Source organism: Gallus gallus, chromosome 13 (assembly GCF_016699485.2).
Source record: "Gallus gallus isolate bGalGal1 chromosome 13, bGalGal1.mat.broiler.GRCg7b, whole genome shotgun sequence".
NCBI lineage: Eukaryota > Metazoa > Chordata > Aves > Galliformes > Phasianidae > Gallus > Gallus gallus.
In genome coordinates this window covers 9,898,118-9,922,708 of record NC_052544.1, presented here as the reverse complement: position 1 = coordinate 9,922,708, position 24,591 = coordinate 9,898,118, and the positions used below count along the sequence as shown (strand labels likewise).

The 24,591-nt window shown below is 51.4% G+C and overlaps 1 protein-coding gene across 27 annotated transcripts in view; it reads right to left on the bottom strand.

The window, feature by feature from the left end:
• Nucleotides 1-24,244, bottom strand: part of UIMC1 (ubiquitin interaction motif containing 1) — a 33,632-nt gene extending 9,388 nt beyond the window's left edge. For 14 of the 27 annotated variants that reach the window (XR_005839708.2, XR_005839707.2, XR_005839709.2 and 11 more), the window contains exons 1-9: nt 24,204-24,244; nt 20,690-20,847; nt 14,302-14,392; nt 9,995-10,119; nt 8,536-9,690; nt 5,208-5,272; nt 3,236-3,324; nt 3,092-3,120; nt 2,249-2,328 (exon numbers count right to left, since the gene is read on the bottom strand). Coding sequence is in view for 14 of the 27 variants with exons in the window: in XM_040647266.2 (XP_040503200.1) it covers nt 2,249-2,328; nt 3,092-3,120; nt 3,236-3,324; nt 5,208-5,272; nt 8,536-9,690; nt 9,995-10,119; nt 14,302-14,392; nt 20,690-20,839 (1,784 nt within the window). In the remaining 13 variants the exon portion in view is untranslated. Of the gene's footprint in view, nt 1-2,248; nt 2,329-3,091; nt 3,121-3,235; nt 3,325-5,207; nt 5,273-8,535; nt 9,691-9,994; nt 10,120-14,301; nt 14,393-20,071; nt 20,406-20,689; nt 20,866-24,203 lie in introns of those variants that run through there. The other 13 variants (XR_005839716.2, XR_005839712.2, XR_005839717.2 and 10 more) reach the window with 4 other exon arrangements.
• Nucleotides 24,245-24,591: the final 347 nt, after the last annotated feature.

Genomic DNA, 24,591 nt, shown 5'->3' with positions numbered 1-24,591 from the left:
GAGGGCTTCGTTGACTCAGAGGAGCGATGCAAGAAATTGCACAACGGGGTCTTAGGCTGAGAATCAAGCCAGAAAACTCATTTCTCCCCGTCGCTGTCTGACAGGCTACGGGACTGACCCCGCAAACCCCGCACCCATTTCCAGGGAGACTCAGCACCAGGTTTCTATGGAGGAGTTGCCACCAGAGTCCCTCCAGCCAAACGCAAGCTGTTGCAGCGCATCACTCACAGCATCGGCGTTTGTACCCTGCTCTCACTTCTCAGTGTCACTACATCCTGTGAAGTCCTCAGCGCGCCGCGTTACAAAGAGGAGTCATAAAAAGCAGGATGTGTCAGCTATGAATGATCAGATCAAACCTGCGTTATTCTGGGCTGACAACGCAGCACAAAAAAAAAAGGCGATGGGAAAAGCAGCAGGCGCTGCTCCTGCTAGCTGCCATTTTTAAATCAGTCTGAGGAGATCAGTGATTCCACACACCCTGCCCACCTACGTTCGGTGGTGAATCGCTAATTTTAAATGGAAATGCAACGTTCTGTAACACAAGACACCAGAGCCCCAAATCCACGTGTACAAAACCTTGCGGTGACAGCCTGGAAAACCTCGACTGCAGAGCCCTGTCAGAAGCACAGACTGCTGCCTCTCCTCTTTAGCAGAGCAAATTGCCCACAGGACACAGCGCTTGCAGCCAGCAGCCAGCAACCCGCCAAGAGCGATGCTGGAGGCTGAGCTCAGGAACAAGGCTCCCGTGCCCTGGCTCAGCAGCTGTGAGGAAGAGCTCTGTCCCCACGGTCCACGCTTGCTTCACGCTAACTGCTGATCCATGTGATGGCTGCTTCCCTGCAAGGCTGCAGGCTCAGGGCTGGTAACCTCTGCCAACGACCACGCCGTGACAGTCCCTGGGAAGCACCGTGCTGCTCACCTCGTGCCCAGCAGCTGTCCAGGTGAAGGTGTGAGACCCAAAGGCACGCTCTGCAAAGCGGCAGGGACAGGTCAATGCCCTGCCGCAGCCAAATGGGTCACGGCTGTGCCCTGGGGGCTGAGGATCCAGGGCTGTTCACAGGACCGCTGCAGTCTCTAATTGACTGAGCAGTGCTCTGAGATACCTGCAGAATGAAAGGCACACGAGAGCAGAACCTGGTTTATTAAGAGGCCCGTGACAATGAGACACGGGAGCTGCAGATGCACTGTACAAGCTGCAGGCTTCCAGAGTGAGCTTTCCACAAATGAATCCTCTTGTCAAGAGCTGTATGATTCTGTATTCATGTACCCTGCCAGAGGAGTACTTGGCAACCCCTTTGATATCGCTCTCTAAATTAATAGACAAACGGAGTTTTATCAGAAGCAGGAACTGAAGTCAGATGTCGCTACAGTGACAGCTGCAAGGCAATTGCTGCACAGGTGTGACAACACAAGGAAAGCAGCCACACAACAGCGCACATCTGGATCGGGAGGTAAGAGAATGGCCCTGCCTCTGGCTTACTGCTGCTGGGAGCTATCACTGCATACAAATCAGGATTCTGGGGCTCAGCTCATTCTCATTGGACTGTAAACCACCAGCAGCCCTCAACACCTCCTTGTTGTCTTTATCCCAACCTCTTGGAGAGAGTCTGTAGACAACAGCGTCGTATAGCGGACTGTAACAGGGCAAAATGTGTCGGAATATGTATGGCTGAGATTTACTGGGACCCCTCTCACAGCTCCTGGGGTTCCTATGCAATCCTGACCCCCACAGCACTGCTCTTCCAACCCTGGACAAGCAACAGTGCTGCTGTTCCCAGTGACGGTGTCCTTCAGCACAGCAGTTTGTGCAGCATACAAGAACAAACTGGAATTTATAACAACTCTCCAGCTACAAGGCTGAAAGGCTTCAGATGCAGCTGCAAACAGCCCCTAGCCAAAGGAATTGGAACTATGAAGCAGCAGAGGAAGTGGGAAGCGTTTACAAGGATGCCACCCAAGCCCATGCACTCAGCTACCAGGGGGAAGTGCTAGCACAGCCCAGATGAAGGAAGAAGCGCTGGAAACAGGACACTTCATAGAATTATAGAATGGCCTGGGTTGAAAAGGACCACAATGATCATCAAGTTTCAACTCCCCTGCTATGTGCAGGGTCACCAACCACCAGACCAGGCTGCCCAGAGCCACATCCAGCCTGGCCTTGAATGCCTTCAGGGATGGGGCATCCACAGCCTCCTTGGGCAACCTGTTGTGTGTCATCACCACTTCCCCCCAGCTCCAGGCTATTTACCTGCATAGGTGCCTCTTTGCTGACCGAGGAAAGCTCTTCTCTCTCCGGCTCAATGCTTTCTGACGGGCTCGGCTGGGTCTCTGCAGAAAAACAGCCCCACGTCAGCACAGGTTTGCAGCCCCCAAACCTTCTTCTCATTTGTTGTTGCGATTCAGGCATTTCACAGCTTCAAAACATTTTTTAGACTTCTCACAAATGTTATCAGACAATGTGCAACAACACAGTTGGATGAGGGGTTAAGAGTCACAGCACAGTGGTGTGAGGACAAAGCCACTGCAGCTTTGCAGCTTCATGGGGAGTGAGACTAGACAGAGGGAAAGCACGTGGGATGCTTGCTGGGATGGAGACAATGCAAGAACAGTACACTGCTCTATCTGAAAAGCAAAGCAAACAGAGCTCCCATCCTGCGGTCTTCAGACCTCCATGTTTTTCTTAGCAACAAAACATGCCTCCAAGCACCATTGCTATGACCTCCACACAGCTGCTCATCAACAGGAGCAGGGCTCTTCGCGAGCTCCTTCCTCTAAAACTCTGAACTGGAAAATCTCAAACGTGATAGGAGAGCTCAAGGAAAGAAAAAAAAAGTGTTGGCACCAAACAGGTTTAATTAATACATGACAAAAATTATTTCAGCTGTCATGCTTTACATATATTGACAGTGAAAAACGTGACAGTTTATTGATAGCATTGCAGAGAGCACGCCTGGCACTTGGGAATGGTCCCTCCATGCTGACGTGTGTGCTGGTGCCTCTCCAGCAGCCAGCACCTAGCTGCCCCTGTGCACAGAACTGGGATGCTGCCTTAGTGGAAAACGGTCCAAAACCAGAGATCATCCAAACTTACCTGGATAATTCCAGCCCAGATAAACACTGCTGGAAAGGAAATGTTGTTTGATTTGAACAACTTGAAAGCTCTCCCCTTTTTTCTGAATTTTCTAAGCGTATAACTTTCAGTTCAGAACTCAGAACATTCCCAGGTGTCTCTTACCTGGGCAAACGGAGATCTCTTCTTCTGCACAGTTTTCTCTGGCAATGTCTGGGCTCCTCTTACTGCCAAGCGGGGTCAACGTACAGACGCTGTTCAAAACATAAATGTAAGATAAATCTCCAATCCATCAGTGTGACAGCACACACCTGCCTGCCTTGCACAGCTCAGACAGCTGTCATTTCCAGGTGGTCATTATTTGATAGCCAGAAATGATCAGGATAACAGAGAAGAGTATTGGTATGAAATGCAGTTCTAAGCAGAAACCACCGGAACTTTTTTGGTTCGGAGAGGTCCTTGATAAGAAGACATAAAGGATCAACACCTCACGTGGGGACAGTGAGAATACCTGCTCACAGCTGCGGGACCTTCCTGACTCTTTCTGCTCTTAGCTCTGGGAGCTGTGCAGGTATTAGCACTGTGCTATCTGCCCTCCGAGGAAGGGAATTCTTAGGGGGAAAGGCACACAGACACAGCACAACGCTGGGCTTCCCTGCAGCAAAGCTGCACCGGCACGGCACGGCAGCTCCCTGCAGCGTGCTGCCCCTCTCCCTTTAACCTTCTCCACTGTTTTGTTTCCCACCAGCACAACACAATGTCTTTCTGGAGCAGGCAGGCATCGCTGAGCGAGTCTGGCACCCATGCTGACACTCTCAGCGTTTTGTATGGCTTCCTGATTAGTCTGATCAAGTATGCAAGAGCACACTTTAAAAACATGAATCCCCATCCTGACAAACAGAAGATTTATTAAGCTCAACCACAGGCCTCAGAGAGGAGAGAACAGCCACCGCTGATTTATGATAAATAACAAAATTCTGATAGGAAATCACAAGTGGCTTTTCTCTCTAAATAAAGCATCTCAGAGCATTTGTTATGAATCCAGGCTGTGTGTGTTTTACTCTGTGTTGAACATCAGGGCTCACTTCAAAAGGACTCACACAACACAACTTGCTATGACATTTATGAAATGGGCTAATCAATTTGAAGTCAAACCACATTTCTTGCTACACCAACTATCTCCCAGTAACAAAGCCTGTAATCATTTATTAAAACTCCAATCTACCGTGCTCTGCACGCAGCACAGAACAATCAGGCCAAGTGGCCTCCAGGAAGCACAGGGTTTTCTACTCTGCACACTGATACCAACTATTTGGGCCAATACTGTCAGATCTAAAGAAAGTTGACCGTTCTGTCCCAGAATGGGTTGAAATGATAAAACCCAGCAAATAAAAGAACCACGAGACTATCCGCCCTCTCTTGCAAATTACTCCTTGCATCCTCTCCCATTTGACCTTCCTCTCTCACAGCCTTTGCTGCAGAGCTGCATCCCACAAGAAGGAAGGGGAAAAAAAAAGAAAGGCTAGACTTAAATGTGAGGGAAATCATGTTGACTTGTCCCACACCTGTCATCTGCTGAAGTGGCTTTTCTGGAGCACTGCACTCTATCTTTGGCTGATAGGCAGTGCCGTCTGGCTTCCTCCTCCCTGCTTTCCTCTTCAGCAGTACAGCAAGAATATAAAAATACACACAGAAATCCAGTAAACCATTCACCGTGCTGCATATGTGCCTTCAGACAGCCCACGTGACTGCACTGCTCTAACTCACCTTTAGCTCATCTACCCGTCTCTCCAGCTTTACTGTACCATGTCAAATTAGCTGCAGAGGGTAAGGATCAAGTCCTCTTACTTGTACAGTAAGATCTCGCTTGTACAAGGATGCACTTGCACATTTTATACAGTAACAACATTAAGTGATCTCTTCTCCCCAGCTGTGCCTCTCCTCTCTTCCACAGTGCTCCAGAGCCGTGTAGTTGCAGGGATGTAAGAGCAGCAGCTGTAGCAGCCCTTTCAGCAAGGTCTGCTGCTGCCAGGCTGGCTTCAGCGAGCCCATGCTTCAAATTGCTCCAGGAGAAAGGATGAATCCACATCTACAGAGCGAGCCCACGGACCCCATGTGCTGAATTACCCCTCCTCACCTCTGTGCAGTTTGCATGGGCTCCCCATCTCCACGCACATCCTCTGTGGACAGCACGTGGGAGGCCTGAAAAGGAAAATTCTGGTATTATATAAAGCAATGCACACAGCTAACAGGGCCGGACAGGCTCTGCTGGGTCACAGAGTTCTGTCCGTGGCATGGGTTTTCTTCCAGAAATGGTAGGTATCCATCCTGAACCAGTCAGCTTTTGACTCCATTCCTCCCTTCGCTCCGCAATAACGCGTGGCAGATGTGCTCTGGACAGCCTGTGTCCATCCATTCCCAGGCCAACCTTGTCCATCACCTCCCAGCCCCTGCCTGCTCCCTGTGTCTGAAGTTGGCAGCAATCACAGCCCTTCTCCATCTCCATTTGTGCTGAGCCAAACAACGCAGGGTTCAATGTCCTCCAGCAGCCCTCACCTGCTCCAGCTTAAAATCTATTTGCCTGAGTTTGGGTGACCTGATCAACACATACAGCCGATGTTTGACCACCAGAAGTACTTTTCTGAAATTCGTGTAGATAAGATCTGCTGCATTTTTCTTGGCTCGGAAATCAGCTGTCCTATCAAAGAGAGGGAACAGATTAACCTGCACAATCTACAGCCTGTAAAGCCATGCGCATTTCATCCCATTTTTCATTTACCTCTATGACTCCACTTATTCTTTCCTTTAAAATTTGTTCAAAAGCCTTGTGCACTGCTGAGGTCAGGCTAGCACGCCAGTCATTACCCAGATCCCTTTATTCTCCTTCAGTGTACATATTACACTTGCCATTCTCTAATCAGATGCAATTACAACGCTTTATTAGCAGCCCATGCTGTCAGGCCTGTGATTTCTCATACCATTTCTCAAAGAAATCCAAAGGATTTTTCTCCCCCTTCCTCTCAGAGCCTGATTACTGCCACAGATTTCAACTTCCATCAGCTCCAGACCCAAAACAGAGCCTCTTGCCAGATTCCCCTCTGTTTTATCTACAATGTTCTTATGTCTTCACAGCCTAACTCATCATTAACATAAAATACCAACAGCTCCTCCTCTATTTTTATTTATTTATCCTCTGAACTGCAGATATCTTAAAAATGCCTCTGCCTCGATCACAACACTGCGTCATGCAGCTGTTTTGCTTGGCACGCATGTTTTAAGGTATGGCACTAATTCAGGTCACCAGATTCTAACTCTACAGAACTGGGTCAATTTTCCTCTGAATGTGTGAAAAGACCAAGAGGCCCCTGACCTTATTTGAAAAGCTGTGAAGGAACGTGTGCTTGGCACTGAGGTCTGGTAGGGCGGCTTCCCACTGATGGGACCTCCCAGCAATGACCCATGCTGTGCAGAGGTGGCTCGGTCCCAGGTGCTCACTGCAGCTCCTCTGCACCCTCATTCCTCCGGGACGAGGCATGGGGCTTTCCAAGGGCAGCTGTGAGCCCCCAGTGATGTCTCCAGCTCCTGCACACCCCAAAACCTCCCGCTGTCCCCGTAGCAAAGCAACCCCCTGCGGCACTGGAGGGTCCCCAGCATCACTTGCAGCAGGGGTCAGTGCCGCCCTGTGTCCCCGCTTTGTCACTGCCGGTGGAATTGGATTTGATAGAGGAAAAAAAATGGAGGCGAGGCACAAGCAAACATCAAACATATCGATCTTGCAAGTAAATCACCTGCGCTGGCCTCAGCATGTGACTGCGCAGAGAGGCGAAGGGAGAAGGGAGCAGCCTCTCGGGCTCGGAGTGATAAGGCAGATGAAAGGGTATTTAGAAATTATTTTCTCTCGAGTAAATGAAAAGCTGGGAAATTCGGGGCTGGGGCTGCTATTTCAAAGCACGCTCCTCCTCTTGGTTTTTCACCTTACAAATACCAGGAAGACCAAATCTGCATACACTGAGAGCTCTCGGAGAGAGCTCTTGTGGTCAGGATGAGTACATTACGAGTTCCCACTCAGCACCACTACAACCTCTTTTCTCCCTAAGAATTAATTAGACGTTAGCACTAAATGCATCATAACAAACAAAAAATACCCCACAGTTTACACTAATGATTCAAAGTTCGTGCCCCCCCCCCCCCCCCCAGCTGCTGCTGCTGTTGCTTCTTGAGGGCTCTGGTGCACACATGCACAGCTCTGCAGCCACCCCGACCTTCCAGAGAAAAAGGAAAAGACATGGATGAAAAAAAGCAGTTCCTCTTAAGGGCTTTTGTATCTATCCAAAAGAAACGGAGGAGGGCACAAGTCGGCTTCTTCCCTCTGCAGGTCACCTCTAAGGCTTCCTTCAATCCATATCTGCTAAGCCTCAGCCAAAGCACTGTCATGGAAAGTCACTTTTCAGCACAGACTGCTCTGCACTTTTTCTGGAACCAGAAAATGCAGACATGACGTTTTTCTTAAGTGCTCAATATTACAAGACGGAATATAAATATCACAAAACAAGTTAAGTATCTTTCTAACACCGGGGTAAATGATCAAATACACTTGAAAACAGGAACAACAGAGTCGAGGCTTCAGTCGTAGAGAAGATAAAGTTATACAATGATCCGGGAGTGAAGTCATTATGAAAAATGAGGGTTGGAAAAGGCTGACACAAACCTAAAATACAGCAGTAATAAATACTTCATCTGACTTGCAATCTGTTTAAACTTAGCAGTGACAGAAAGCTGCCTTCCGCTCCAACGAGAGCCCTGACGGAGACAGAGGCTGACACCTAGCGTCTAGCAGCCCCAACAAGCAGGCGTGGGGAGAAGGTGCCCGGCCACGGTTACAAGGACGGCCAGCAGTGCTGCTGTGACACAGCACCCTGGGCAGGCAGCACACACGTGCAGCACGGCACAGCCACCATCCCCCCCGGCTGCAGCCAGCTGCAGGACCACGAGGGGAAAGAGCACCTGCAGGGTGAAGGCGCATGAACGCAAATGGGCACGTGGATGGAAAAGGGAAGGCTGCACTGCAAGGACAAAAGCCACAAAGGAATAGGCAGGGCTCTCCATATGGCCGCAGGTTCCTAACTGGTTTACTGGAGCTGTCGGTGGCACATGCCGTCTCTGTGCTCGCTGTCCTGATGCCCTGCCAGGCTACACCCCTTGGAGAGGGAAGTGTCAGCTGGAAGTCTTTATCTCAGTGGTGCAGCGATGGACAGCTGCCAGGCTGTATGATGGCCCGACCACTGCGTGCTGCCAATCAGCCTGCAGCCTTCTCCTCTCTCTCTCACAGTAAGCAGCGTGGTTAGGGAGGAAGTCTCTAAACGCACAAGGAGCGCCTATCAGCAGTGCCTGCTTTGCAGAAGGGACTGAGCCCTAACATGGAGGGAAGACATGGCTGCTCAACGGCTGCTCAGCAGAGCTCTTACCTGGCAGTAGCTCGTGGTTGGTTCATCATCAGAAGTAGAGTTCTTCTCTTCTTCCACGTTGTGCCCTGGACTTTCTGCCTCCCTCTTCTTTGAAGGGAGGAGCCAGGTGATGCTCTCACACTCCTTCGGAGTGCCTGGATCTCCATCTTCTGTGTCATCAGCAACCCCATTCTCTCTGCTTATCTGCTCTCCTTTCCTGAGCTCATTTTGGCTTAAGGAAGAACTGGGCACAATTGGGTTACCGAACTCCTTCTTATGCAATAGCTGCCTCTGAGCCTGCTTCAAGCTTTTCTGGTAAACCTCCAGCTGACACAAGATGACATTGGTGTACTGGTTGGGGTCCACCCCTTTGGGGCAGAATGGGATGCCCCAGTAATAATGCACTGTGTCTCTTGCCTCTTCCTCATGCTTCTCCTCTGCCACGTTCAGCATGCAAAGCTCAGGAGAAGAGTCGGACACCTCGTTCTGCTCTGCTTGCTCTGTGGTAACACAGACCGTGGCAGCACGCCTGGACTGCAGGGTGTGCTTAGTACCTGCCCCAGCACCACTCATCCTGGGGCTGCCACCCTGCTCTGTGGTCCAGCTCTTGAAGAGCTGGGCTGAGTTCCCAGCACTGGCTTCTCCTGCGGGATGGCCAGAGCAGGGCAGGGGCTGCTCTTTTGGTTTGTGGTCTGCTGCTTTGGAAGAGCCGGAGGGGCTTGTGAACAGTCTCCGAGGTGTCAGCCGCCAGGAACCTGAAGGAACCCTGCCAAAGGTGGGACTCAGAGAGATGAGGTCCTCTCTCAGGGTGCTGGGTAACATGTTACTAGAATCACTCTTAGGTGGCGAGGAAGACTTTTCACTTGACCTTGTCAAAGGCTGGCTCTTCCCTGGAGACACGATTATGCTGGATACTAGTGAGCTTTCAACGATTTCCTGGCTTAACCTCCTCAACACTACCAGGGGGCTCCGGGCAACATCCATCTGTCCACTCCCATCAGCTCTGGTGCTCTGTGAGTGGGAGCTGTCCTCGGAGCAAAGGGTGTCAGGGCAAGGCGCCAGGCCTCCCAGGATCCCACAGCCCTCTTGCTCAGCGGGGTGGCTTTGGCTTTGCGTGTCCAGCACTTCCACAGACAACTGCGGGGTTGCGCTGGAGGAATCCAAGGGCTGACAGCTCTGAAAGACAAGAGGTTGATTCTCTGAGAGGTGCGTTCCATCAGCAGAGCATAGCAAGAATGGGCTGCAGAAACCTGTGCACTGCATCCCCAGGTCAAATCAGAACACTCCAAAACAGGAGACCTCATGTGCCGCCCACTAGGAATGGCACAGAACATCTACACTGTGACTGCTCTGCTTCCAGCTCCTGCTGGAATCTGCAAGGCATCCAGTAAAGTCTTCTTTTGTGTAGCATGGCAAAGAAAGCACAAAAAGCGATGCTGCTGAAGAACCCTAGTAAGCCTCTTCACAGAAGCACACTTACATTTAGGCTCTCAGCAATGGCCTTCCTCAAGAGTTCCTCTTCCTCCTCTTCCTGACAGTTCACTTGTCTGGCTTCTTGCTCGCTCATTTTCAGGGCCAGTGCAAACTGTTCCTCTTCAGTCATCTCTACAGTAGGAAGAGAAGGAGAAAGTCATGTCACAGCCGTAGTTGTATGCAAACACCCTACATTTACCCAACATCTTGAGAGATGTCCACAGAGTCCCACCTCCCCAGGAGGAATGCAGAGCAAAGCAGTTAAACCTCAGCTTTCCTGGAAAGGCATCAGCAGCACTAAACAGACAAGTAATACAAGTCAGGAACCCCAGTTAGGGTTTCTATAGCAGTCTGAACTCTGACTCCTTGGGTATATTAAGAGAATGTCTTACTGCCTTCACCAAACAACATTCTAGAGCTACAGAATGCGTGTGAAAGGACAGGGGATAAAGATTGCCAAATCGTGCTCGTTTTATACAGGACAGAGTCAGGAGTAAGGCAGGAAAAAGAGCACATCCTCCCTAATGCACTTTATTTCCAGCAAATAGCATGTCTCACTGCCTTCTGACACAAAGATGTCTGCAGTACCACAGGGGACCTAACCAAGAGCAAAAGAGCCGCATGCTGCTCACCCCGAGCTGCAGGTGGAAAGCTCCATGGAGGATAATGTTACTTGCTCGGCGGCATTACGAAGGATCTTTTACATGCATACATCCCCCTTCTGCTCACATCATTACTCCACTGCATCACTGAGTCAGCCATGCACGGGAAACAGGTTTCCTACAGTCGTAACTGCTATTCCAGCAGAAAATTTCTTCCCGAAATATTCCTCGTTCAGGGCAAACCAGAAGCTGAGACCGGCTATTTCGAAACGACGCAGCTCCTTACTTTGGAAAACACTTATTGACTTAGATTCAACCCAACACATTCACTACGCTCAAAATATACGACGCCTGCAGAACGGAGCGCAGCGTGGAAAACAACTCAACAGCACTCTCAGGAGCTGAAAGATGCGCCTTCACACTCACAGCAGACTGACAGATCTCCTTCAGAACCCGCTCCCTCCTCCAGGCGGAATCCTGCGCAGCCATCTCACACACGAACCGAGAGCCTCGCTCTCCGATGGGCTCCGTGAGCTCTAAAACATGCACCTTGCAGCGTTTTTTGGCTGCTCTGATTACCAGCCGTTACGTTTCCTCGCGTGCCCTACTAAATCAGCGCTTAGGTTTGGGCGCGTGGTTTCTCTTTAATAATTTCTTGCAGAATTAAGGCGGCGGTTGAGGAGAAGGCAGACAACAGCACACACACAGGGCTCGTGGGGATCTTTTGTCCTTGGACAAAGTCACTCTGTAGTGTTCCAGCCAGCAGGGACCAGGGAAAAACACGCTCGCTTTAACGGCAGGCACACAACAGCCCAGGGTAGGAGAAGGCTCCTGTCCCCATGGCAGCACTGCACAATACCAACACCTCCCAAGCATTCAAGGAGTGCGTGACTTGCTTCCCTGCCCAAACCATCACGGCAATTAGGCCAGACCCCGCTCTGACATGTGGAAGGGAACCGCTGCACGTGATCATTCCCACAGCACGAGACTTCCCACGTGCTTAAATTAAAACGGGGCCCTATGCGTTCTCCCATTCGGGCTATCAACAGCCATGAAGCTCAGCGTAAAGCAACATTTTTTGGCGAGTTACTACTGTACATTTTGTTTTCCTCTCCCTCCCTGGCACAGCAATTTCCCCTCTGGGGACAGAGAACGTGCCAGACAAATGCTGCCTCTGGCACAGAAACCAACGACAAACAAAACGCGCCTCGTTCACGTTCCAATGGAGTAGGTGCTCTGGGGACGGGGAACGCTCCAATTGAATTCCACCTGGCGTGCTGGTGGCAACAGGAAGGCTGCCAGAGAGCCGGCGCGCTCCTCGCCCCACGGCCTGGGGCAGGCCTGTGTGCCACGGCCCGGCATCTTCGTGTTCTACCAACTGGAGGTGGATTGCTGGGGTCATCACGACAGCAGATCGGAGATTCAGAGCACTGTGGCCTCTGCCTGGCACAGGCAAGTATTGCTTTGGGAGTGAGCAGCAGGAGCCTGGAGCTCGCTCTGGTTCCCGGAGGCCGCTGGAGGCCATTGTAGGCCGCTGGAGGCCATTGTAGGCCGCTGGAGGCCATTGTAGGCCACTGGAGGCCATTGGAGGCTGCTGGAGGCCACTGGATAATGTCCTAGGGAGGAAGGGTCAGGGGGAAGCTGTTTTTTTAAGACATCACAGCCCTAAACAAATTAAAGCATTTCAGAGCCTTTTTAAATGCTAATACGGCAATTTGCTAAGCGATTTATGTTCCATTTTGACATTTGCAAAGTGAATTAGATGCAAAACCCCGCTAGTTGTAGCTCTAACACTTACCAGTAAGAGATTTACTCAAAAATAATGGAAATGCAGGATCTGGGTATTTCCACATACCCAAAGTGCAATTACAGGGAAACATGGAAGCGTGCTTTAAAGCACCGACTGCACCCGGCAGAGGAGAGGGAGACTTCTTCAGTCTTTGTACTCCCATTTATCCCGTCGGGATGAAACGTCACAGATAGATTGTAGTTATGGCTTTAGGTTACAACGAATAAAACCACAACAAAGCGGAGATGGGAGGACACGCTTCATAACCAGAGCCTGCAAATATCTGCAATTTTCCAGTTTGGAGGAGAAAGTATTTTCTCTACCCAGAAGCACCGAATGGTTACAAAAGACCGATTCGCCTCACACCTCAAAGGATTCGCTTAAAGACCCCGAGAAAAAATAATTACTATTTCGAATCTTAATTTGCCCAGAGGCAAACACCAAACGTCCAATTACAGCTTGCGATAGAGGAGGGAAGCGAGCCAGCGCTGCACGCACACCGCATCCCCGTGCTGCACCGAAGCCGTGCCCCCCGTTGGCACCCACCAAGGAAAGAGGAAGACCTACGTCAAGAGTTTCAGCACCTCCACACGCAGCACAAGTCCCCTGTGACGCGGGGCAGAGCTCTGTGTGCTGCTTCTTTGAGGAGAAAGGGGAATAAAAGAGCTCAGCCCCTCTCCCCCCTCTCCGTCGCCAGGCTCGCGCAGCGGATGTCAGCTCCCACCAAGAGCCAGGCTGTTCCGTGCCATGGCCTTAGGCCTCTATTAAAAACAATTTAATTCACACAGGCCCTCTGAGGGCTGATGAGCCCAACTGCTGCCGCTCGCAGAGCACCGGCAGGCTCCATTTGCCCAGCGACTGCTCTGTGCTTCGCAGCAGACAACCTCTCCCTCATTTTAAAGTGGTCTGAATGTAACTTGTCTGAGTTGAACACGCCGGCTGGATGGCTGCCTTGGAGCACAACGTGAGCTGATGTGCTGGGGCAGAGCAGCAGCCCGCCTCGCCCGGTGGCTGTAACCAACAGTGCCATGCAGCCCGCTGACAGCCGTCCTTCTGCTTGTACACCCACAGCACTGACAATGCTGTGCGAGGGATGCTAGCAGGAACCTTCCAGCCCATTCCCTCTAACGTCTGTTTATAGACCTGTTGTCCATGAATGCACTTAATCCCTCATTAAAGCTGCTGATGCTGACCTCTCTACAACCTCCCGTGACAAGCAGTTCCAGGAGATCACTACACGCTGTGTGAAGCATTACTTGCCTTCACCCATTCTAAACCTCTCCCCTGCTATTTCCACCCAGTGCACCCTGGCTGCCGGAGCTGGTAAACAACAGCTCTGCATTCAGCTTCTGCGCTGCTTCCTGATGCAGGCTGATCCCACACCGCAGCCATTCGCTCTCTGTGCTGGGGGGTCCCAGGCCCACGTCTCCATCCCATGATAACCCAAGCAACTTCTCCCTGGATGTCCTCTCCTCGTCCTTAAGATGCAGAGACCAGAACTGCATACAGCACTGTTGATGTGGGTACACCGATGCATCATGTAACAACAAAGCGATGTATAACAAACCTCTTGTTCTTCACACCCCCTGTCACAATGCCCAGCATGGCTGGCTGCCCCGTGCTACAATTTACAGCAGAAGGGTCTGAATGGGAAAGCACTTTGTGTCTGATGGGGCTTTCGGATCAGGTTTGGATCGGAACTGATCTCAAAGCCTGGTGAGGTACAGACAATCTTGAGCAATTATTTTGGAAGCACTGGGGTGCACGCAAGCGACATTCAGAAGGCAGCTTCTACCCCTAAGAAGGGGAGCTGTGTGTCCCAAGCCCCTTCAAAGCCTTTCTGCAAGGGAAATAATCTCCAACACAAACAGCAGAAGCTGCTCAGCACCAGTCTGCTTCCCCAGCCCCACGCTCAAGACCTACGTGCAATTTTTCTTTTAGCAGCAAACTTGGTTCTATCCAGCTGCTGTTTTGTTCTCTTCGTTTGCAAGCCGCTGTCTTCCTTTGACTCCTGCTGTAATGGAAAAAAAAAAAAACCATGGTGAGTGCATCCAATATGTAGGAAATACTACCAGCTCCCTCCACCCCCCCTCCCCACTCTGACACAAACTCTGGTTCAAGAACAAGCCGCTATTTGTGTGAAATTTGAATTTCAAACATAATTCAAGCACATTCTGTAACTATTAAAAGCAGTGTGATAAGCATAACGAGCAAAAAAGAGTTACAGACTGACATAAACAGAGAAGTAGGAGAGACAATAGATTCCGTGCCAGTCACCACCAAGCTCTGCACCTGCTGCCTATGATTTTAGAGAGAATGTGTTAGGCCTCGCTAAAACTTCACTATTCAAGCACTCAAAATGGAGAAACAAAACCTTTCTGGGAGTGAACACCTCATACCTGTGAGCCAGGGCTGTCTGCTGCCATTCAGCTCCCAGCGCTCAGCCCACCAGTACTCAGCCCAAACGGCTGTCGGTGGCCAAAAACAGAATCCCAGCCGTTTCTGGGGACCCCCAAACGCATCCCAGGGGCAGACGCCAGCTGTGTTTAGTTCTGGTGCCATTCTATCCTCACAGCGCCCTGAGAACTGCCACAGTTGTGTCATTTTTGAAGCTTGAATACTTCAGAAATCTGCAGTCAAGTGGCCTACAGCAACATCACCCATGAGAACAACCCCAGCCCGTGCTGCTTTAAGCACGCTGACTGCAACAAGAATGGTCACAGGCTTAATTGGCACACATTTATGCAAGTTGCTGTCCTAACAGCTTAAGTGAGGGCGTACACATCACCGAAGGCTGGCCCTGGACCCCTTCCAATTTGTCTCTCTAAATCAGGTAGGATTAGAATCAAACACAGCGTTTTAGGCAGGGACACCCACGCCTGGCCAGGAAGGGGCTTCGCATTACTCCGTCTGCAGCCTCACTTGGGGTGCTGCTGCCCGTGAGACCTACAGCTAATCGCCCCACACTTCTGCCTCATGTCACCTTCGGGTCTTCACAGTGGGGCAGTGCTTTCCTGCAAAGGGAGGCTCTGCTCATTTCCCCACGTCGGCAGCTCCTTCTGCCCACGTTTTGTAACTTGTGGAGCCCTTCAGATCGAAGCTCGGTGCTGAGTTTTGTTCAGATGTCTCTGGCTTTAGTTCTACCTGTAGGTTTTATTAATGTATATACACCACTTGCTCCTTCTTGCAGATCATTAATGAGAGTGTTAAAACACACACAGCCCTCGTATTGATCCCCCCGGCCTCAGCTTTACATCTCCCCAGAACAAGCCTCTCTTCTCTTCATCACCAGCCTTTGCTGACAGTCCTTCAGCAGGATTTCAATCCAGGAACGTTACTATCTAGACAAAATTGAATTATTTATCCAAGTAAGGTTTTGCAAGATGTGCCATTAAGTGGTTTCCTGAAATCCTAATACATCACAGCTTTCATGTCCCCTAATACCTGCTTCACTCCTCACTCCCACCGACTTCAGAGCCTGTTTATATTAAGACAGCAGCACACTCCTGCTCACGCTAAGGGTGTTTCTTTAGGCTCCTTCCCGTCCCCAACCAAGCTTGGGTTTTGTTCTCCATTTCTGAGGTGTCCCTGTGGGCAGCTCACCCCTCAGGAAGGGGGATCACAGCAAGGAGCGCGTGCTGGAGGAAGAAAGGCAAAAGCTTTCCTCCTCTCCCTCCACTTGTCTAATGGTGCTAAACTCATGCTGCAAATTCTTGGGCAATGTAATCCTCTCAGGCTCTGCCGATCCTCAGCTCTCCTCTCCAGGCATCAATCTTCCCTCATCACTCTTGCTCTTGCCGGAAGGTCAACCTGACACTCATCTGCAGCTCTCTTCCAGGGCACTGACGTGATTTACGAGCACACCAAACTCGCCATTGGTCGGCGTGCAGAGGCACACATTTACAGCACGCACTGCAGGGCAGCGCTGGGCTCGGGCACCTCCAGAGCTTTTGGGGTCACGGCGTACTCACATCCTGGGTGTCCCCGGTATGTGGTTCTGTTCCCTGTGCTGGGACGTGGGCTACACTGGCATTTGCAGCAGTGGCAGGAGCGAAATGATGGCCGGACACGTGTTGTACCAACCTCATCCATCTGAGAGAGGTGTTTAAATTGCTCAGCAGCGTTCTACTGAACGGCCACAGCACAGCGAACTGCTGAAGCAAATCCAATTAATCCTGATGGGCCAAAATATACACACACACACACATCTCAATTCCAAGAATTCTTAAATCTTCTTTATTTTTTAAAACCGGAAAATAGAACATACCTTTTAATTAGGATTTATGGCTGTTTGTACCTCTGCTGGGAGAGAGCCTGGCAGGCCCCGGAGCGCTCTGCATAAATGCAGGCGTGGATGCTAGGAACAGAGGGGGCCAAGGAATCACAGGGAAGATAACAGGGCTTGCTCCTTCTGACCCAACCTTTTAATGCTCATCTGTCTACAAGGATAATAGGAACTCAGGGGGCCACTCAACCAACTGCCTTTCTAATAAGATCACTAGTCCAAAAATAATCTTAATCAATTAAAATATTCCCAGACTGCCACCAGTGCTCTTAGTTACAAGGTCATCTCCAACACACAACTTCCAGGGGAAACTAATTATTAAAGCTGAGGTGAGGTAGGAGCTGCACACCTCTGCTCAGTGCCAGCCTGGGGAGCGTCTCTCCCTTGCCATCAATTTAAAGTGTAATGGCCAGAAGGAATCCAAATTCTCTTCCTGCGTGTCAGGCTCCGCAGTCTAATTTATGACGCTCTCTTATGAGCAATTTCACTGTCAGCACTGTACACAGATCAAGGAAAAAATGGGTTTCCAAAGCTCCCCACACACTTGGTGGATGGCAGCCGCTATTCTTCTCCCTTGTTTTTTAACCTGCTTGGTTGCAACAGACAGCAGGAAATCCAATTCCCATTTTAAGATGCTTTTGCACATACTTAGGAGAACCCAGATCCACCAGCAGAAACAGATACAGCTCTGCTTGCTTCTAAAAGCCCATAAATGGATGCGACTCGCCAGACTCCCACATCCTGCTCCCTTGAATCCACATCATCAACCACAGAAATCAGCTTCTATTGACTCAGGGAAGGAAAGGCTACAGGAGAAGCAGAATGTAGAGTCAAAAGGTCTGCTTCATTTTGCTGCTCAATAGCAGTTGGGACCATCTAACAATAGGGCACAGCCAAACGCCATGCACCCTACATGGGAAATACGCAGATGAAAACCAGACTCATTTATTTTTAAAAGCTAATTAGATGTTGGAAGTGCCGCGTTTGGTTCTAGCCAAGGCCGCTGCTGAAATTAATATCACACCCTACTTTATTAGTCTCTGACTTCAGTTCAGAATCTGTTTTGGTTCTGCTCTGTCTTTCAGCTCATTAGAACAAACCTGCTGGAAGCGGAGCGTGGAACAAGGAGACACGAGCAGCCTCCTGCCAGATGTGCTTTCTGACACACAGCGGGAGGCCAGGGAAGAAAAGAGGGCTTTTCAGTGACCAGCCAGTCCAGCCAGTGCCCAAACACCGCTCTCCCTCTATCTCCCAGAAACATCATCTGATCCAGAACATCAATAAACGCCGCTATTTACTCAGACTCCGAGCATCTTCGAACAGGAATACTCAGACAGAGGGACGTTGAGTGCCTAAGGGGAGGCAGGCTCTGGATGCCACGCAGAACGAGCCGGCACTGTCACGTTCCCCAAAGGCTGCAGAGCTGACGGATGGCAGATCTGGCAGATAGAGCCTGTGAGACTTCATGCGAGCGCAAGCAAAGCTCACAAAGGATCTATCCAGAAGAAATGGGTTAAGCCACCTTTACGTGAGCCCCCTGCGAGGTTCCACGGAGGACCAGCGGCATTTTAGCATCTGCAGATCCATCCACTGGATGTGCACAGTGACTGGGCCTCTGGCTATGCTCTGCACTCGTCCCTGCCCCTCCTGCTGGGTGACAACCGCGCTTCAGAAAATCCCAGGGGAACCAACAACCCAGCTGGGGGGGTCAGGAGGCAAAGCAGCACTTGCCACGCTCAGGGAAAGCTCTGCTGGGTGCTGTTAGGAATGCTGTGTGCTTGGGTGCAAGTGAACCACCCGCCCTTTGGCACCCGATGCTCCATAGGATTTGAACAGTCGGGGAGACGGGAATGACTTTGTTCACTCGCCACATCCGTGCTCTCAGAGAAGCAGTGAGCACAAAGGAGATCATCTCCTCTTGTTTCCACAGAGCCAGAGAGACTGTTCCTAATTTGTCTGACCCTTAAGAAAAAAAAAAAAAGAGCTCCCTGTATCCAGGATTATATATAATAGAGATCAAAAAGCCTCATGTCCAGAAAAATTCCTTCTGATGCAGCTCTGCAGATGCCACAGCACAGACATGAGCAAAGAAAGAAAATTTGGCAAAATAACATGGATGAGCTTGATAATCCAGCATGACTGAAAAATTCCTGGGAGAGGCAGTCTGCCAAAGATCATCAAAAGTGAGAAGCTGGAGGCTTTCCAGGTGCAGCTGCTACAAGATCTGCTGGTCTGGAAGCAGAACTAGGGACTTGTTCCATAGATACCTGCCAAGAGACTGCCAAGGAAGAAAGCCATTGAATCAATGATGCCCAAATTGTCCTTGCAGCTTTTGATTCATAAGGAACCATGTCCTAACAGATGCAAGATTAATTGAGAATGTATTGTTCTCTAAAATTGCTATTGATCTGAGTTTCCCACACCTCTTCTCAAACACATAACAAGGTCTTGCTAGAGCAAGAACAACAGTTACAGGGTCTGAAACTGAAATCCAACTTGATGTACACTGAAGAGCTGTGACAGCTACACAAAACAGACAGCATTTTTTCTTTTGAGATCCCATGCAAATCGAATTTTTGGGTGGTTTTGCAGAAAACAACGCTGCGAGAGACTGTGGCACTGGATCTGGGAGCTGATGACTCACAGAAAGAAAGAGACTGAACTGAATAAATCCACTCACTCAACCGACTGAGCTGTTGTCACTTAAACAGAACCTAATTGGCTCTTTAACGGCCTCTCTGAGCATATCCTTTTCTGTAATATGACCGATTATGCCATCAGAATTTATTGTTTATAGACAAACTTACAGAACAGTCAGGGAGCCTAACCTTTTTATAGATGTGCTTTAAGAGACGTTTGTTTCCTCTTTTTCAGATACGCGCACATTGAGATGAATAATTGTAGACAATAACAGGTCCTGATCTTTTATGTACTGCAGCATCTCTTACAGCTGCTGATTTCTTTTTTTCCTTATAGGTTTCACAATAAAGGCCAGCGATGCAGCATACATCTGAAGTTAACTTAGCATATTGCAGAGCTAAGGGTTTAACCCCAATGAACTATTACTGCCATATGTTCCATTTCTTTCAGGGAATTTCCCAATGGGAAAGAACTCAGACAATGCGAAGGAAAAACATCCAATATCATTTGCCCTACAGCTTTTTGCTGTTTATTTCTAGTGCTTTTCCCCTCCTCACATGATAATCGCCTTATTGTAGAGCCTCATGCTCCAGATGTGGGAACGAAAAGGACTTGATTTAAGATCTACAGCTTGAGAGAGAACTGAAATGCTTTTGAAAATGGTGGAATTACAAAAAGCAGCTTAGGATCCCAAATCACTGGCAAGACAGAGCAAAGCCTCAACAGTCGTACATAAAGAAATGACTCTAATAATTTTCTCTCGTGTACCTCAAGCTGAGGACAGATTCTCAGAGCTCCGGGTTTTTCCAGCTGGGAGTTCTTGCACGTCTCCCAGCATCAGTGTAGCAGGCACAAACATCTCAGTACTGCAGGGTGAGGCTCGTGTTAACGAGATGATGCCAGGGAGTGGACCTGAGCCCTCGTGTCACACCCGCTGCACAGTTCACCTTTACACCCCACGGCAACGGGTTAAAAATTCAGCCTTCTGTAATTCAGGATCAGTTTACCAGACAGCAGCTGTGCCTGAGCTACTCCAAGCCGTGTTCTGAATCATTCTCTTATCTATTTGCAGATAATACAGAATCACGTTTCTACGGTTTAGCTGGAATCAATCAAATAAAAATTATGAAAAAAAAAAAAAAAAAAAAGATTTGTAAAGGGATTGAGGAAAGGTTACTTTTAAATTACGTTTCAAATTCAGCTCTGAGAGGATTTGGTTATCAAATCCCAGACTCATAACTCACCCTCACCAAGCACACCATTCATTTCCTACTCAAATAGGACTGGGTTCATCTCACAGAAGAGAAAAGGAATGGCACGACATTCCCCAGCACATCACACGGGTGCTCCTGCAGCAGCAGGGCCTGGCACGGGCTGAGCACTGACCTCTCCATCGCTGTCAGATATGACAATAAATGCGTCCACAAAGCTGCGCTTCTTCTTGGCATTGGCTGCAGCCCTCTTCTCTTCCTCCTCTTCCTCTCCATCCTGGCCTCGAGAGTCGGGGCCCTCCGTGGCCTTCCTTCTCCTTGGCATCCTTCACTCTGAAACAGAGGAAAAGACTAAAAGCCATTTGTTTCCCTCTCATTTAGATTTCCCCTAATAGACAGCCCTTTCTTTTACTATTTTTAGACAAAACACAGCAGCCATTAGAACCTCATTACAAAGTGTGGTACATTTAGCAGTACTGGGAGCCACATGTGCTTGTCACCACTCGTTTAGTTGAGAACACTTTATTAGAGCTGATTGTGAAAAGGGGTTTCAGGGGAACAGCAACAGACCAGCGCCTCGCCCAGAGCCCTGCTCCAACACAACCAGGCTTTCCTCCTCGCCTCAACCATTAAGTGGGTTGAAGCGAGTGCCCCAAAGCAGTGCTGCCCCAAAGCAACCCCAGGCTTCCCACCCCCACACGGCCCTGGTGCAGAACACGCTTGGATGGGGCGCCGAATCAAGCCAAGGGCACTGGGAGAAGAGGACTGGGATGGGAACAAGAGCAAGTAATGCAACAACAGCGTTCAGTGCTTCCTCAGCTGGGAACCAAGGAGCCCTGCGAGGTGGCTGAGCACCACCAGCTCTGGTTTTGCTGGAAGGGAGCACGCAGGGCAGTGAGCAGTGAGCCCCTCGTCACACACAGACAGCGTGGAGGTGGAAATGCAGCCCGAGTTGGCCGGCTCCCAGACCAATGTCCTTCCCAGGATCCCTCTGCCTTCCTTCGCGAGCACTGAAATAGCTCAAATGCGCTGCTGAGGTCTAAAATAAGAGGCAGACAAGATGCGACAAAAGACCCTGCGTTACACAACACAGAGCCAAACCCTCCTCTGTAGCATCACAGAACTGCAAACAGCCGCTACACGTTGAAACGCTGCAAGCATGGAGCTCAGAGACACGTTGGCACTACAGAACAGGGGTGCACTCCCCCCCTACAGCCAGACAGCACTCGGTCCACGTTGGACCAACAGAGGGACGTGCTGCCTCTGAATTGCTGCAGCGTGCAGAGCTTCCCTTGCCTGTCTCCTCTGCACACATTGGTGTGGAGACAAAAGCTGATGATGTGGTGAGCAAGGATTTGCACTGAAGACTTGCTGAGCCCTCTAAAGACAGAATGGTGTACGAACCGCACGCACAGCTCCAGGAGAGGCTGCAGTCATCACTGCAGTCCCAAAACACTTGTCTGTTTGGGATGGGAAACATTAAAACAAGCGCTGCTCTATAGAAAAGCTCTTGCAAAACAAAGCTGTTCTGCTCCAGCTGAGCCGAACCGAACCTTGGCTGTTGTCGGGATATCGCTGCTATACCTTCTGTTTGTCATCTTTAGCTCCCACTGGTCTCTTTGTCCTCTGCCCAGAGAGATGAACCCCTCTGCCCACCCGGCTTCTGGGAGCCGCACCCCATTATCAGCAGAACGCACAGTGGTTTCAGCACACGGTACTGAGCTGGGCAGGGTCACTGCTTTTGGAGTCGTCAATGGCAAAACACGGCAGGCAGCAGTAAGGAACTGCAAAGCGTTTCTGTTTGACTCCTGTTAAAATCCGTGCTGGTACCACCAGCTCTCCCCTCCGCTCGATGCGCTGCGCTAAATAAGAGATCACCGAGCAGTATCAGCTGGAGTTACGATGAGTCACCTACCTCCAACATTAAAAAGGGGGGGGGGGGGGGGGGGGAATGTAAAAGATGTAACCACACAACTCCCACAAGGCTGCCGAAAATGAAGGGAGTTGTGGCAAAGAGCCTCTCTGTGAATGTAACTAAGGGAACGAGACAAGGAGATCGCTCGTAGCTGCGCGAGGCTGCGAGTAGGAGAGCAGTGACGGCTTTTATTAGCCCGGCTGATGGAGCCGAAGAAAACAAGCAGCAGCAGAGCACACCCCCAGGTAAGGGAGCCGTGCGCAGGAGCTGCGTTTTGCTCTCAGCACTTCTGCAAAGGACTCTGCTGGTATCCACAGCGCCAACGTCTGCTTTCAGGTCCAGCGGAAGAAAGCCCGGCTTGGCCAAACCCAGCCCTGCCTGGCATCTCCTGGCTTCGTTTTCCAATCTTTCACTTCTTACTGCTTTGAGTTTCAGAGAATTTCTTTGCAAACGCTGTGGCAGCAAAGGTGACCCCCTGCCAAGGGCCTCGCACGCTGCCACGCTTCCCCAGGCACATTTTTAGGGATATCCTTGAAGGTCCCCAACTTGTGATTATTTGTCATTTTCCCTCTCATCTATCATTTTGATGAATCAGAAAGCAATTACCGACAGAATAATTCTAAATCTTGACACTGCAGCTCCAGACCTGCCAAGCTGTGACAGCTTGAAAAATGCTTGAAAACGAAGCCAAAAATGAATGGCTCTCATCCCCGGATGAGTTTTGGAGCCGCTCGAGACTCCCCCCCCCCCCCCCCCCCCCGCTCACAAGGAGGGACGTGGTGGTGCTGCCAGGCACGCAGCCGTGCTGTGCTCGCAGGTCAGTGCCACGCAGCTCCCTGCAGCCACCAGCCCCGGGTCCCCCACGCTGGGAGCAGCTGATGCTCTGCGACACGACGGCCTGCAGCACCCCGGGGGGGGACAGGAGGCACTCGCGGGGTTCATCCATTCGCAGAACGGCTCTTTGCAGGAAGGGCCGCGGAGGCTGAGCGCCGGGCATTGCTCAGCTCTGCCGGAGATAAGTGCTGCTCAGCTCCTCCAAGCAAACCTGTTTCAGCCCTACCTCCTGCAAGGGAAAAAGTGCCCCCCTCCCGCCCAGCACCCACCGAGGGCACCCCGTGCCCCGACACGGCTGCTGAGCCCTCCTCCCAACCCGCGGCCCTCGGGCTCTGCGGGCGGACACGGATGGGGTCGGGGCTCCTCCAAACGTACCCCCGGGGAGCTCGCAGCGGTGCGGCGGAACGGGAGCGGCCGCGGCTGGGTGTAACGAGGGGATGGGCAGAGATGCGGCCGCCGCAGGGGAACGGGCCCGGGCCGGCCCCGGGAGAAGCGGGAGGGCAGGAGCTGACCCAGCGGTACCGCACGGGATGGGGACGTGCGGTCCGTACCGGAGCTCCAGGCCATAAGGAGGCTCTGCGGGCCGCCGCGGCACACAGCGGTCCCCCCGAGCCCCCCCCAGGGACCCCCCGGGGCCGCTCAGCACCACCGCCATCCGGGCCCCGCCGGCACCGTCCGAAGACCGAGGCCGCTCCCGGGCTCACCCCGACGGAAGGAGGCGGCCCGGGCTCCCCTCGCGGAGAGGCGGCGGCGGCCCAGCTCCCGGCGAGCCCCCGGGCAGGGCAGCGGCCCGCAGCGCTGCGGAAGGCCCCGCGGGACACAGCCGGCTCCGAGGCCCGCCGGGACCCCGCACGCCGCCCCCGCTCCACCGCGCGGCCGCGGAGCCGCTGCCTCCCGCCATCCCCGCGCCGCCCCGAGCCGCGCTCAGCGGGTCTCTTACCCGCACTCAAGTTGGCGGAGGAGGCCTCATTGCCCTCACTCAAGATGGCGGCGGCGGCGTCGCGTCACGTGGGAGGCAGGAGGGTGGGGCCGGGCGAGGCGGGCGGCGCCATGTCGCGTGCGGGCGGCGGCGGGGCCCGAAGGCAGCGCGGGGAGCAGAGAGGAACACTGCTGCGTTTTTCACTCAGAGCCTCCCGGGGGCAGCCGGGATGCCCTATCTTATCTCCTGGTAGAGTTCACAGAGGGGAAAAAAATGTAGCGGTGTCGCCTAACTGAATTGCGGTCTTCCAGCCTTGAATCAGAAAACGTTCACCGTCCGCCTCACGCCACGCCTCTCCGCGTGCAGCGATCGCGGCGACAAATGGCGCCGCCGCACAGCCGGGGACAAG